General features: G+C 43.5%; 1 protein-coding gene across 2 annotated transcripts in view; it reads right to left on the bottom strand.

Annotated features, from left to right (window-relative positions):
- Positions 1-15,355, bottom strand: part of VWA3A (von Willebrand factor A domain containing 3A) — an 82,887-nt gene that overhangs the window by 9,523 nt on the left and 58,009 nt on the right. For both annotated transcript variants that reach the window (XM_083153264.1, XM_083153265.1), the window contains 10 exons: positions 12,213-12,387; positions 10,840-10,910; positions 10,480-10,638; positions 10,141-10,231; positions 8,516-8,623; positions 7,654-7,751; positions 6,501-6,653; positions 5,126-5,234; positions 3,814-3,958; positions 1,186-1,330 (listed from right to left, as the gene is read on the bottom strand). In XM_083153264.1, the coding sequence (XP_083009390.1) occupies positions 1,186-1,330; positions 3,814-3,958; positions 5,126-5,234; positions 6,501-6,653; positions 7,654-7,751; positions 8,516-8,623; positions 10,141-10,231; positions 10,480-10,638; positions 10,840-10,910; positions 12,213-12,387 (1,254 nt within the window). The remainder of the gene's footprint in view (positions 1-1,185; positions 1,331-3,813; positions 3,959-5,125; positions 5,235-6,500; positions 6,654-7,653; positions 7,752-8,515; positions 8,624-10,140; positions 10,232-10,479; positions 10,639-10,839; positions 10,911-12,212; positions 12,388-15,355) is intronic.

Genomic DNA, 15,355 nt, shown 5'->3' with positions numbered 1-15,355 from the left:
TTGTGACGTGAGCTGTGGGCAGGGCCGGCGCCACCACTAGGCAGCTCTAGGCATTTGCCGGCACCTGGAGGGCGGCAGTTCGCCCCTCACCCCCAGTATGTGCATATAGCTGGCGACGTCAGCGTCCCTGCAGTGCTGGAGTGGGCAGGTGCTGGAGCGGGCAGGGGTGTCCGTGCCGTGGGGGTACCTGCGGCGCTGTCACTGTGTATAAAGCTGCTGCTGGCAACGGCGGCGGGGTCCCTGAATCTCAGCCAATCAGCGTGCGGCAAGTGTTTTCAAAATCGGAAGCGCTTCCCGCGCCGCCGCATAGCGCTAGTTATTCTCTATTCACTGCAGGGACCCCGCAGCTGACAGCAGCTTTATACACAGTGACAGCGCCGCAGGTACCCCCGCAGCACGGACACCCCTGCCCACTCCAGCACTGCAGGGATGCCGATGCCACCAGTTTTATAATACAGGTACCCCCCCCCCCCCGGGCACCGGGGCGCCCCCACCCCGACTCGCCTGGGGCGCTCCGGTGCCTTGCACCGGCCCTGGCTGTGGGGCATGGATAAGTGCCGACATTAGAAAGGGAAAAGGTCCTGAAATGAAGAAGAGCTCCAGAGAAAGTGTAATTTCCTTCACGAGGAAGGTAGGACCTGGCTAGTTATCATCATTTTCCCAAAGGTGTGATCACCAGGGTCATAAAAGGACATTCAAGATCTACCCCTCAAGTAATGACATCACAGTTAATGCAATAAAGTGTCCTATAAGTGAAAGGAAAGGTCTGGTCACCAAGATATCCAGCCACATGTTTGGCACCTGTACACTTTCTGTAAAGCATATCACCTATAGGGTAATAATGGAGAATATAGGGATAGATTTATTAAGCTCGGTGAAGTGATAAAGTGTCTGGTTTTTATCACCGGCCAATCAGCTCCTACCTGTCATTTTTCAAACCAAGCCTGTAACTTCACAGTTAGGAGCTGATTGGCCGGTGATAAAAATCAGACACTTTATCACTTCACCGAGCTTAATAAATCTGCCCCATAATCTGCTACACTGTATAGATAAAACGTAAAGTTTAGATGTCTTAATATACCAAGTGCAATCTAACTGTAGTGACAGAGCGCTGCACATGTCTCATTACGTGACGTGAGTTATTATACCAGAAGTCAGAAGTGATAAAGTTCAGAATTCACCCACCTCCAGAGCATGGAATATACAGGTGTTCCCGCGTGGCTGTAGCCGGGAAATCCATTGCACAGCATCCTGGCACGCTTCATCCGTGGCTTCCACCAAACATTCCTGCCACGGCTCAATGTTTTCCGCAAAGCTTATCATATTGAAGCTGCATGTGAAATGAGTCACAGAATTATTCAGTACGCACCTTTTCAACTTCTGTAGGAACCTTATGCATTGTGGGCCTGATTCAGAGGTGAACGTAGGAGTGATTGGTGCTGCATCGCACCACCATCGTGGCATACACGTGGACCCTAAGGTAGCTCAGATCATGTATTAGGTGCCTGTGTACGCTTCACTCTGCACATGTGCTGCGATGGTCTTGTGGTGGTGGTCACAGTGAGGGATTTATTCACAAAGTGATTACCAATCAGAAAGCATAATGTGGGCAGTTACTAGGAGTGATGGCAAAAACACAGGTGTACATGTCTAAGTATGCAACTGCGATCCCATATGCAAAAGCAATGTTTCCGGCGCCTTACTTCTGCTTTGCCACCATAGGGCTACTTAGAAGTTTTATAATTGACTGATTTGTAATGGATGCTGCAAATTTGAGCGCTACAGTATCACTGGGATTTGAAAAAGCTTTTCCTACATTAAATACTGAACCAATATTCACAGCCATATCCAGAATAAAGGGGGAGAGGGGCTTGCAGTTCCCTTCACTGCTCCAAACTACAGTATACTTGCTAAGATCTTTTAGTCTTTCCAGGTAAGTGTCATAAACCATGCACCATTTTTTTGCCCTTCTTTGTATACTCTCTAATGTATTTATATCCTTCTAGAAATATTGCATGATTTAACGCAAGTAAATCCATGCTGTTTTGGATAATGTAAATGGCTTGATTTAAGATATTTAAGATATTCCACTTCTCTCTCTTTTAATAGTGTTTCCATTACTTTCCCTACTAATGATGTAAAGCTTACTGGTCTGTAGATACTTACCTGTGCTATTTTTCAGCAGGAACCAGCAGGAACTCAGTTCCTGAACCTCTAATTAAATATGATATCATCAGGAACTGACAATGTACTTTCCATAAGATAAGTTTTATTTTAAAGTCACCTGTGAGTGCCTTTGTTTCTAAATACAATACATCTATCTATCCCTCCCTATCTTTATTATATATATTATTTTTTTATTTAATTTATCCACCCCCAGACCTGGAGTTCCTGGACCTATTTTTCCAGAAAAATAGCACTGATACTTTTTCCTTGCTTCCACTTTTGTACAGTGAAACTACATGAACAGTTTTTCAGTCCCCTGGAATTGCACCTGTATCTAGTAACTGGTTAAATAATTATTTTAATGATGCCAGCAGCACATGTTTTATTGTCAAAGATGACCTAGTGTTGATCTAGAGACTGTCTATCCTAGGATCCAGACCTGGTAAACTGTGTTGTTGGGTACCTGCAACATCAATCCACAGGCTACACTGGCCCAACGGATAATGGGTACTACTCTCCCTGCTGCTGATGACATTCAGAGGAAGCGCTGTCTGGGTAGGGCACACAATATCTTAAAAGATAGAACCCACCCGGCCAATGGGTTGTTTGTGTTATTACCTTTGGGTAGACGCTTTAGTTGTATGAGGAGTAGGACCAGTAGGATGAGGAATAGTTTCTTTCCTAGGGCTATTTTAGAATGAAATGCTAATTTGGGTCATGGGGTAAGGTTAATGGGACTTAAGTTTTATTGTAATTGTATGTGGATCATTCAGATTTTATTGTATGTACGTATTTGGATGGATACTAAACTGAGTTTTGTCACCCTAACTTAGGGTGATGACAATAAAGATGTATCTAATCTACACACAAGTCAGTATTACAAGTTGCCTTATGTGATAGCATGAGAGATGTAGGCATAGGCACAATTGGTGAGTTAGCCCGTATTCTTAAAGCAGCAATAATTTAAATGGGGAAAACCAACCTTGTTTTTCCTTTTAAATAATGTCCTTATTAAAAATACGCAGCAATGGATCAGAATCTTAGTAGTAAATGACTGGTAAATGTATGATAAATAATCAGGCACAGAAGCTACAAGATGATGCACATGTTTATAGTATATCAGTGGGGTCATGCCTAAACATGCAAACTCGATAATACAGCATTTATAGGTTGGTCTATACATAAGTACATAAGACTTAGCGTGATAACTTTAGGTTCAGAGCTGAATTAACAACGGGGCAATTGGGGTGGTCGCCCAGGGGCCCCCACACACTGGTGGGCCCCAACATGTAGATACTGTACATCACCAATGTTGGAGGCACTGTGGCATATGTAAGCTTGGGGCACTACAGTATATTGCTGCAGCACATTGTGGTGTTGGCTAGGAGTAGTTACACATAATACTTGTAAAACCATCGGCAGTATATCTTTATAACAATTGTATTGGTAGGAGCCACCATAAACCTCAATCCAGCCCTGTTTAGGTTAATCCATAGGTAATTAGTATGCTTGATTTTTACTTTTCTTTTAAACTGTAGCTAATGTATATGTACTGTATATATTTATTGGTATAGTAGTATACACATTACTTAAAAACATTTCATTTGCTTTTATATATATATATTACCGGAACGACGCTCCACCTACCAGATGTTTCTTGCCCTTAGCTGTTCCCACAGGAGAGACGTGAGCCCCTTCTGCAGCTCTGCCAGGAAAGGAGCCATAGAACTGGATGCATCTATTAGTATGCACACCTTATCTTCCAGTATGGTCCCAAACAGTCTGCGACTCCCTGCAATAAGCAGCACAGTGTACACTGTTACTTCTGACAGGCTGCGAGGCATGTTCAGTATATGTTGGTTAAACAAGGCTTGTTGGTGACAGTTAGTATGAAGATGATGATGCTTTAAGAAAATAAATGAGTCCAACTATTGAGACAAGAAAAAGTGGATTTTCCTGTATACCCCAATATTTCCTCCTAGTTTATTTGTTAGGATAGGGGTGCTGTCCTAAACAACTGCAAGGTTCCAGTATATACGTATATTGTATATAATGGATCAGCAAAATGTGCAATTATAGAAACAATCTACCATATAGGTCTAGAATGGTGATGGGTATGTGCCATACCCCAAGCTCACAGCTACTTATAGGTTATAGTGATATCTGGTATTGATTACAGCACCTGCTGGCATGCTATTAAAGATTACGGTTAATTTATAACAAATACTAGGTGTAACTAGCAGCCAATCCACCAATCACGTCACTGCCCCAGTACAGATGCCTGGAGACAGCCGAAGTAGCCCCAACCTAACCCTAACACCTCCCAGACCACAATTTGCTGTCAGCAGCAAAATTAAATATAACTAAACTAAGTCACAATGACAACAAAAAAACCCTACCTGTCCTCCTCAGCCTGGTGTGCCGCCACTAGGCATGTGCTACCCCTGTATTTCTATAACCAGGACCAGTCCATGAGCTTGGTGCTGGTTATAGAAATACACAGGGACCACAAACCCCCCTTCCTGTATTTCTGCATCCCGAACCGGCTTAATGAGGCGGGGGAGCCCCACGCATTTTTTTAATTTATTTATTTTATCTATTTTTTACACAGGGCAGAATTGCAGGGATCTGGCTGATCCCTGCAATGCATTGTATGTATTTGGCTGGCGGTAATACATCATTGGAAAATACAAATCGTGAGAATACGGCATCTTAGTAGATTTGCCCTATCCACGATTTGTATTTTCGGCGGAATGCGTCCGATCCCGGTAGTATCCATTCTTACCGTTGATCGGCTGTATTACCTGTCTTAGTAAATTTCCCCCATTGTGTTTAGCGAAGATTCCCCATTCCATGGCTTGCACTACACCTTAGTATCGTCTGCATCTGGTACAAATACTGGCTATGAAAGTATCTGCAGATTGCATTATGGGTAACATGTTGCAGGATAAATAGTCACCAGACAAGAGCCACTGCAGCCTTTGGATGTAGCGTTTTAAAACCTTCTCCATCTGTTCAATATACTCCTCCAACTCCTTAGGCTGAAACTGTAGATGTCGCACCACTCCCTGCACACAGACACGTCTTATTAGTCTTTATGGATAAAGCAAAACAACTAATCTTCACATGGTGGGTCGAAAGTATTGTGGTGAGAGTCCGGTTGCCATGCGGGATGCCAGCCGAAATAGGAGGATTTATTTTAAAGGGGCAACTATTTACAAGGCAAAGGCATGCCTTGTAAATGATTGTCCCTTTAAGAAAAACCTCCAAGGTCAGCTGGCGTGCCACATGTCCAACGGACTCGTACCACAATACACCCGGCCCATGGTTTCAAGTAATTAATCTGGATAAAGAAGGCAGCAGTGTGATCAAATTATATATTGCTGTGCACCAAAGCTGCATTTCTGTAGCAGGTGCCTAAATGACAAAGATGTAACTTTTATCATAGGCGAAAACTACATTAAATTACAGGGATATCAGAAGTCAGATTCTGTTGGCTGACCTTTGTGGTCAATCAGCAGAATCTGACAATACCCCACACCATTCAGCCAATCACTAGAATACGGACATTACCCCCACAGCATTCAGCCAATCACTAGAATACTAACAATACCACACAGTATTAAATCTGACAATACCCCACAGCATTCAGCTAATCACTAGAATACTGACAATACCCCACAGCATTCAGCCAATCACTATAATACTGACAATACCCCACAGCATTCAGCCAATCACTAGAATACTGACAATACCCCACTGCATTCAGCCAATCACTAGAATATGGACAATACCCCAAAGCATTAAGCCAATCACTAGAATACTGACAATACCCCACAACATTCAGCCAATCACTAGAATACGGACAATACCCAACAGCATTCAGCCAATCACTAGAATACTGACAATATCCCACTGCATTCAGCCATTCACTAGAACACTGACAATACCCTACAGCAGGCATGTCCAACGTTGTCCCCCCAGATGTTTTAAAACTACACATCCCAGCATGCTTTGCAATAGTTTTAGCATTCTCTAATAGCAAAACTGTAGCAAAGCATGCTGGGATGTGTACATCTGGAGGGCCATCGTTGGACATGCCTGCCCTACAGCATTCAGCCAATCACTAGAATACTGACAATACCCCGCAGCATTAAATCTGACAATACCCCACAGCATTCAGCCAATCACTAGAAAAATTATACTACCCAACAGCATTTAGCTAATCTTTAGAATACTGACAATACAGCACAGCATTCAGCCAATCACCAACTGGGTGTGGCGCATCCCTAGCTCAGAAATGGAAGGTCCTATGAAAGGGATGAGTGACTCACATTGATTTCCACACTTGGGAAAATGGTGCAGTATTTAGCGGAGACCTTTTTATTTAGCGTTGGCACCAGCTTTTTCTGGTGAGTGCAGTCCGGGCCAAATACCAACTTGGGTAGCTCCAACTTCAGTCTCTTCAAGCCATACTTTTTTAACCACTTTTAGGAAATAGAGGACAATAAGGTTACAAAATAACAAATAACATAGGGCCTGATTCACAGATGTACTCTAACCTGATGGCACATCTCTGATAGTGGGAGGATGTATGCAGGATGTGTACTGAGCATGTGCAGCCCTTCATCTGTGAGTCAGATTACTGAAGCCACAGCATGACTGACTTTATGCAGCATTGGGGGCAGGAGGTGGGGACAAGCAGAGGCGTGTTGGGGCAGCGTTCACAGAATGGGGATAGGTGCCCATTTTCCAGTAGGGATGAGGCCATGGTCTGAGTGGCCCCATGCAGATTTCCTGGGTTTGCAGGTGGTCTACGGATGCTGCACTCAGATCACAAATGCAATGCAGGAGGTGGCTTTTTCACACAGCCACCTCCTGCTGCATTCACATTTTGGTGGATGGTATTGCAAATCTGCTTGTGTGTGGACTGCAATAACATCTATCTCTGAATCAGGCCTGTAATACTGTAATGGGGCATACACCAGTAGCGACGGGAGCTTTGTGCTGAGCAATCTCGCGTCTCTCAGCACAGATCGCTCAGCACACAGCGCTTCCCCAGCTGCAAGAGTAGCAAATGGTATTTCCTGCAAGGGGAGAAAACAATGCCTTCATACAGATTATTCTCTAACTTTATGTAGTAGTATTATAATCAGCGTTGCCCCGGGAGGGTCCCAGAAATCGGGGGTCCCCCTCCCGGCCCCTCGGAAAGGTGGGCAATCCTCCTGGATTCCTCAGGACTGCCTGCATCTTCCCAGCTACAGTGTTGATTTGTGGCTTTTCGCGGGAGGGGCGGGACATAATATGAAAATAGCATCCTTTATCCCCGTCCCCTCACAAAGACCTGCAAAGTGCGGGATTTGCCGTACTGAGGGAGGGCTTGATGATGTCTACAGGCCCCGCCCCCGAAGTGCTGATTATAAATGACTATAGCATTTTGTTAAAAAACAACATGTTATATACTGCAACACACTGCGTATGTCTTACTTCTTTTGTTGAACAGATTTCTTCTCCTTTTGGTAATACAATGAACGGAATATATTTCCTCACAGTCTTAGACATTGGATAGTCTTTGTACACCACCCCTGCACAAAAGAAAACTCAGGGTCATATCAAACAAAGCATATTACAAGGAGAAATAAAAGAACTGACCTCTGTTATTTTTCTTCAAAGCACTCATTTCTTTACCCGCAAACTACATACATTTATATAAACACCTGAAGCAGCCTCTGTCGAATACCAGCAGATGTGAGCAGGAGGACCAATCACAAGTTGGAATCAGAAACGGGTGGTATCTAGGCAACTGTGAACACCCCCTTTCCCTGCATTTAATATATACAGTATTGTCATGGTACTGTGTCAAATCCTTAACTAAATATTTCTGACCCAGTTGAATTTTAGACTTCGTGGCTGTCATTCTCAGTGCCAGTCCTGAGGACTCTTGTGTTTTTGTATTTATTTTTATTTCAAGTACTGTAATGCTGGAGATCATTGGACATTAATAAGGAAGGAGCTACACGTATGTTTGCCAAGGGGCAGGAGCCATCCCGTGCATTGCGTGACACACGCTGGCCTCCTAACGTGCTCGATAATCTCCTAATATGCTGGCTCACATTTAAATACTGTCTTTCCTGAGGTCCTTTTATATTGTATTACAAAGGCGCAGACTGGACTAGAAAACAGGATTCCACCCATACCCCTGGCTGCTATTCTCCCTCTTTATCTACTTATTGATTCTAGTTATCAATTTATTATTTTACTTATTTTCTTTTAAATTGATACTATCCAGCCAGGTATGTAATACTGAGTATTACCATACGCAGCAGAGTAACTAGGAAGACTCACTTACCAACATCCCTCCCATTTCCAGTATAGAAGACACTGAATGACATTTTCTGATGTTTCTTTTGTTTCATTTTCTTGTCCTTAACCAAATCCCGGTCTTTCATTGGTTGAGCTGTAGGAAAAATAAACACACTGTTGTCTTTTACTTACGTCTTGTCATTTCTGTATATAGAGTGAGGGGCATTTTTAGTGGATATTTGTGCATCTCTCACAGAGATTTTGACACTCAAAGGGTTAAGCTTTATTTTAACTAGTGCTTCTCACCGGCGGTCCCGGAGTGATACTCTGTCCACAGTTTTGGCCTAGTATACACATGTTTTGACTGAAACTAGGACATAAAATCAGGAGGCCAGCTGGCTAAATGTATTTATTGGGGATAATTGGTGTCTTCGTTTATATCTCTCCTACAAATATAAAGCTAAAATTGTACTAAAAGGCTGTAGTTATATTCTCTTCAATGCTTGGTTTTATGTCAGTTATAGATAGATGATAAATGAATGACCTAAGATAAAGAAAAGATCCCCCCACCAGTGGCATAACAATAAATCATGCGCTGGACCAGGGTGTCCACTCCCGGCGCAGCAGATGCGGCGGCAGGTGGCAGCGTAGCAATAGCTCCCGCAGCCCCCACCCCCCCCCCCCCCGGTGCCGGGCGTCCACATCTGGCCAGCGCCCCCCCATCGTGGGGTCTGAAGCGCTATTGTTACGCCACTGCCCCCCACACACAAATATCTGTTGAATTGATCTGTGTTGAATACCAATATCACTTTTGCAAAATATATTATTAGCAAAGAATGGCTCTAGGGGGTACAGGATTTGTCAATGACAGTCGGGTTTCCAACTGTTGTTTCTCCGACATCGGAATCCCCACTGTGACTAGCCTGACAGTCAGAATTCCGACTTACATGGGCTATTTTCCCTTGTGGATCCTCATAGGGGGAGAATAGAACAGGTGGTGAGTGCAGCTCGCCACCGAGCCCACAGCATGGCGAGGGTAGCGACCCCGCAAGGGGCTTGAATACGCTCCCCCCCCCCCTCCCCCGCTGGTGGGCTCCTGACAGTCAGAATTCAGATGATGGAGAAATGACCAACAGAATCCCGACTGTCGGTCAGTTATACCAGTGGTTCTCAATCTTGGGCCTCAAGGACCCCCAACAGTTCACCTTTTCCAGGTCTCCACACAGAAACACAAGTGAAGTAATTAGCTCCACCTGTCGATCTTTTAAAATGTGTCAGTGAATAATAAGTGCACCTGTGCACCTGCAGGGTGACTTAGAAAACATGAACTGTTGGGGGTACTTAAGGACTGAGGTTGAGAACCACTGAGTTATACCATAACCACTCTAGGCCAGTATCAAAGGAGCAGAATCTGTCACTGCTGCGGACCTTGCATGAGAGGAACATCTATAATTTCAGCTACCAGACTACTGCTCTGATAGCTAAGAAGGAAATTAAGTTGATTACAGAAGGCGATTTCAAGAGGTAACTTTTTTATGTCCTTGGAAAAGAGGAATATTAAGTCAAAATGGATTGTTTCACATTGTAATAGAGTCAAATGGCTTTAGCACATGAGGGCACTCTTTGAGGTTAGTGCGCCGTAAATGAGAATCTGGAATAAAGAGTAAGTACCTGGAGGAATATCAGCCTTGGCACTATTGGGTCGCCACATCAATGCTTTCATGTTAGCATCCTTCTTGCCATCTTGCTCCTCTTTAATACCCTGAAATAAGATTCAGAATTCACCTTTAATGTAAATACTTATAAAGCATTATTAATACACATGCTACAGTATGATCCTGTAGTCATACCCATAAGAACATTGTTACAACACAAGGAATCTTTTGTTTTCAATTTTTCTGTAATAGCATATTGGAAGAAAAGATAGCTGACGCTTAACCAACATTTCCAATAAGATATTGTAGTTGACATCGGGGCAGATGTATTAAGCCTCAAAAATACATCACACACCATTCGAGCAAGTGTCAGAGCGGTTGGTTTTGGAAGCGGCAGTTTTTTCGGCTTGCATCTCTCTTTCTGGTACGGGATCACAGATCCTTCTCCTGGAGTAATCGGGATCTCGTCTTTATTCCCTGTTTTCGGTTTTATGGATTCCACCAAATAAGCGCACTGCAATGGACAAAGAGCAGCTGATCACACTAACTACTAGCAGGTTTGTCACATACACACAGTGCAGGCAGCTGTGCTGAATATTCATGACAATAAACTGTATCAATTCACCAGGGTTCCCATGACTATTGGTTAAGCCATAATAACCACGGTGTGTAGATCATAAGTATGCTTACAATTCCATAGGAAAACTGGACATACCTTTTTGGAGTAGTCAACAGCTTTTTTCATCTCAGATATGAGACCATTGATGTCATCACTTTCAATCATTCCTGTAAATAAATTGTCATTTTACCAAAAAAGTTTTAGTAGTTAAGGCTTTAACATAGTCGTCTATGGAGCCGAGAACAGCCAATCAGCTGCAGAGCTCCCCCGGAACCTGCTGCTGATTGGCTGAGTGAAGACACGGTGAATGACGTCACTAGGAAATCCCTCAGTTTGGGGGAGGAGCTGCAAGTGTAAACACACTTGCGACTCCTCATGTTCTTATGGTGCTGTGCTACTTGGTTTGTTTGTTCTTTTCAACCTTGGACGTACTTTGGAATGAAGAGGACGAGATCTATGCCAGAGGAGTTGGTGAGTATAATTTATTTTCACAGGTACCCTAAGCATTTCTACTGGAGAAGAGGGCAGGCCTACGGTGGACTCTAAAGGTAAGTTTGTATGGGTGATTGTAGTGTGTATTCAAGTTTTTTATTTTACAGGGTGTCTGTGTCTTTTATTTGAACATTGGTTTTGTTGTAGAACTACAACACCCAGCATGCCTATTAATGCCCGCATTCTGGAACTTGTGGTTCTCCAAGTCCCTACATGTAGTCGAGGTTTGCTGGGACTTGTAGTTCCACAACAAAACCCAATATTTATTATTCTTATGTTTACACTATTCATGACATCAGCTCGGTGCCCAATGCCCAGGGGCACTGGGGACAGCCCCAGGCTTCAGCCCTGGCCAGGGTAACTGATATTTACAAATGACTGTCAATTTGGAAATAACATAGAACTCTATGGTCACATACGGCTGAGTTTTTATCAATGGTGTATTCATTTGTACAGCGAATTAGTCATCCTACGCAGTATATAAATACGGCAAATCAGCCGCATTCGGGTCAACAGTAAATGTACCCCTATGTATTGTGGTTGTGGGATAATGTTTGTATGCAATAGGCCTTTGCTAGGTCTGTCTTCTAAAGACCCATTCTATATCTCCCTGCCAACCAAGCAATCTCCGCCATATCTGACTGTTAATCCACTCTGGCATGTCCTGTTTTTTCCGGGGACACATAAACCTGCCTGTCATATTCATGCACAAACAGAATAGACAAAGCAAACTCAAAAGTAAATGGCATAAACTCCCACTTGTCCTGGCATATACCGGCAAGCACATAAACCTATTGTATGTGGGTATAGTTATAGGCATTGGTTGCCCAGGAAATAGCACATCTATAACATACCTTAAGAAATACAAACACACACAGAGGAGCACAAGATACATGCTTGAACATTAACACACAGGGACACTTTAATGACCAGCTTACTTTAACAACCATTTTTTATGATCCCTACTGTTTACTTACCTTTGTCATCAAACCAGTGAAACCTTCCATTAGTGACATGCGCTAAATTTTGTAAAACACGGATGGTGTCACTCCTGTCATCAGCACAACTGTTATCATTAATGTCATACAGGCAGACATGGAGCTGTAAATCACAGCCAGCGGCTGCTTCTGACAAGTAAGCGGAAACTGCCTGCTGTGGGGAACAGGAATGGAGAGCTCATTGCCATCTCATTTGCATATTAATTACTAATGCCAGCAGCTGATTGGATATATAACCATATATACCAGTGATGGCTAACCTTGACACTCCAGCTGTTGTTGAACTAACATCCCAGCATGCCCTGCATCGGTTTCAGCATGGCCAAATAGTAAAACTGATGCAGGGCATGCTGGGATGTGTAGTTCACAACAGCTGGAGTGTCAAGGTTCGCCATCACTGATATATACAATGTTTCCCAATTATTGACACTTCAATTATAAACAATAAAAGTGTTTAAAGAGCGAATGGCACATTAAGCCACAATGTGATGTAACTAGGATGCATCAGGACAGTGTGCTAAGTAATTTGTAGATCTGTGTACGACTGAGTCTCTGGGGGAAATTTACTAAGATAGGAGTTCTATTTCACATGGGATGTTGCTATGGGCAACCAATCAGAAACTACTTCCTATTTATCTAGCACCTTCTAGAAGATAATAGATAGTGGGCCAGATTCTCTAAGCTTCAAAAGTGATAAAATGGAGAGTGATAACCAGCCAGCCAATCAGCTCCTGTCTGACATTTTTCAAACACAGTCTGTGACATGTCAGGCAGGAGCTGATTGGCTGGCTGTTTATCAATCTCCATTTTATCACTTTTGAAGCTTAGAGAATCTGGCCCAGTATCTGATTGGTTTCCCATAGCAACATCCCATGTGAAAAAGAATTACCATCTTAGAAAATTTCCCGCTCTGAATCTGTATATGAATCACTATGATGCAGCGGTAGTCGATTTTTTTCCCATGCCAAGTTCCATTGTGTAACGTATATAGACTCAGGCGCACACATATACAAGATGCAACTAAGATGCATTTCTGAGTGAAGATGCTCAGCACAAGCAGGATCACATGATCACAGGTTGGCTCACTGCCGCCAGGCACCCAGCAATGTATGGCGTAGATGTATGAGGACATATCTGTACATTCTTTTCAGGCAATGACAAATCTTACAAAAGTCTCTGTAGGAGTTTCCCCCCCCCCCCCCCCCCCCCCCATCTCCTCACCTATAGTAAATGGCTACATAGAATAGATTAGAGACCAGCTCACTTAAAACCCCTGAATTCCCCCACAATGGGAATGTATGATAGCAGCCTAAACTCAGATAATGAAATACTGACTCCTGCTGTACATACGGTGTATTTGTTATCTGCTATACCAGTCATACTCCTTTCAGACCAAAATGAACACAGCTGCAACCCTTATTTATACCCCATCATGCCAAAGCAGAAACCTGGGGAAAGACCCAGGTCATGAGTGAATTGAGCTCTTTTTAATGTAACCGGGTTAAGTATCTCAGGTCTCCCATTTAACAATGTAGCATGTTTGGCCCAGACCTGGGAATAACCCTGGTAATGACCAGGGTCGCAGTCATGGCACACGACGTCACACTGACACACGACCCGGGTTTACCAGGATTTTTCCATCTAGTTGTGAAAGGGGTATAAGATTCATCATACAATGCACCATTCCCTGCCAATACACCTGCCCAGCTTGCTGTATGACTCAAACCCTTGCTAAGGATCTAAATTTCAGGTAAGAATGATTGGAAAACTTGAAGCCATACACATAAACTCAATGTTCTATGTAAAATTATTCCAACAGGGAAACTGCCACATATGTGACAGCCATTAGACACTATACTTAAACAGTAAACATTAAAGAATTTGTCACACACATAGTTCTGCTGCCTAATACCCACCAGATATAGTGGGTATTAGGCACTGCTGAGTACTATGCGGTAACATAGGGGCAGTTAGCTGAGCCCGGAACCCTCCTGTATATACAGATGCTGCCCAGTGCACTAGGCTTATAGGAGAGCAGTCAGCAGTACGAGGGTTACAAACAGTGGCCATATTTCTCTACTGCTCTACCAGCTAGCCCATGTGGGAGACCGGGACCTATAAGGGGGACAGATTTTGGGCACATGCAGAGCCGGCCCTAGCCTAAATGACGCCCTAGGCAAGATTTTGGCTGGTGCCCCCTAGCACCGCGACTAGTTCCGCCTCTGACCCTGCTCCCCTTTCCCAGCACCATCAACCCTCATCATAGCAGTCATCATTTTGGTGCTCCTACCTGCAAAATTTTAAATAGAAACAGTGCACACATTCGTGCGCAGCCCAAACAGGGGTGTGTTCTTGCTGGGAAGGGGCATGGTCACACAATAGTACCCCCAATTCAAATTATGCCACACAGTAGTGCAACTTTATTCACATTATATCTTGCGATGGTGTCCCTTATTCACGTTACATCACACAGTAGTACCACTTTACCTTATGTACATTACTCCCCACATTATTCACATTATACCCTTAGAAAAAAATCCTGACAAAATATAGTATTTTAAGCACCTCCATGGCCACACTGCAACCCAACACAAAGCAGTGTATGCTGGGCAGAGGAGAAGAGCTGCAGCTGCTGCTATCACTTAAGGGGAGGGGGCCCAGGGCCCCCACTGGGCCCTTCCATCAGACTTTGGCCTGGGTAATTTGTACACCCTACCCCTTTCTCTCTGTACCCCTGATAATACCACACAGTAATGCCCCTTACACATGACACACATTATTAATGTCCTTATAACCATAATGCCCCTTACACATTATGCCAACCTTTATTAATGCCCTTCATACACATAATGACACACATATTGCCCCTTACACATATGTTGCACATTATTAATGCCCTTATACACATGACACACATAATGCCCATTACACATATGTTGCACATTATTAATGCACTTATACACATGACACACATAATGCCTGTTACACATATGTCGCACATTATTAATGCATTTATGCATGACACACATAATGCCCCTTACACATATGCCGAACACTATTGCACAATCAACCCACCCGCAGACACTGTGACCTCTGCCTCTCCTTGGATACAGATGTTTCTG

The sequence above is a fragment of the Crinia signifera genome, chromosome 7, assembly GCF_055691185.1.
Source record: "Crinia signifera chromosome 7, ASM5569118v1, whole genome shotgun sequence".
In the NCBI taxonomy this organism is placed as follows: domain Eukaryota; kingdom Metazoa; phylum Chordata; class Amphibia; order Anura; family Myobatrachidae; genus Crinia; species Crinia signifera.
Note: the sequence above shows the minus strand (reverse complement) of the source record. Positions and strands in the feature narration are given on the sequence as shown.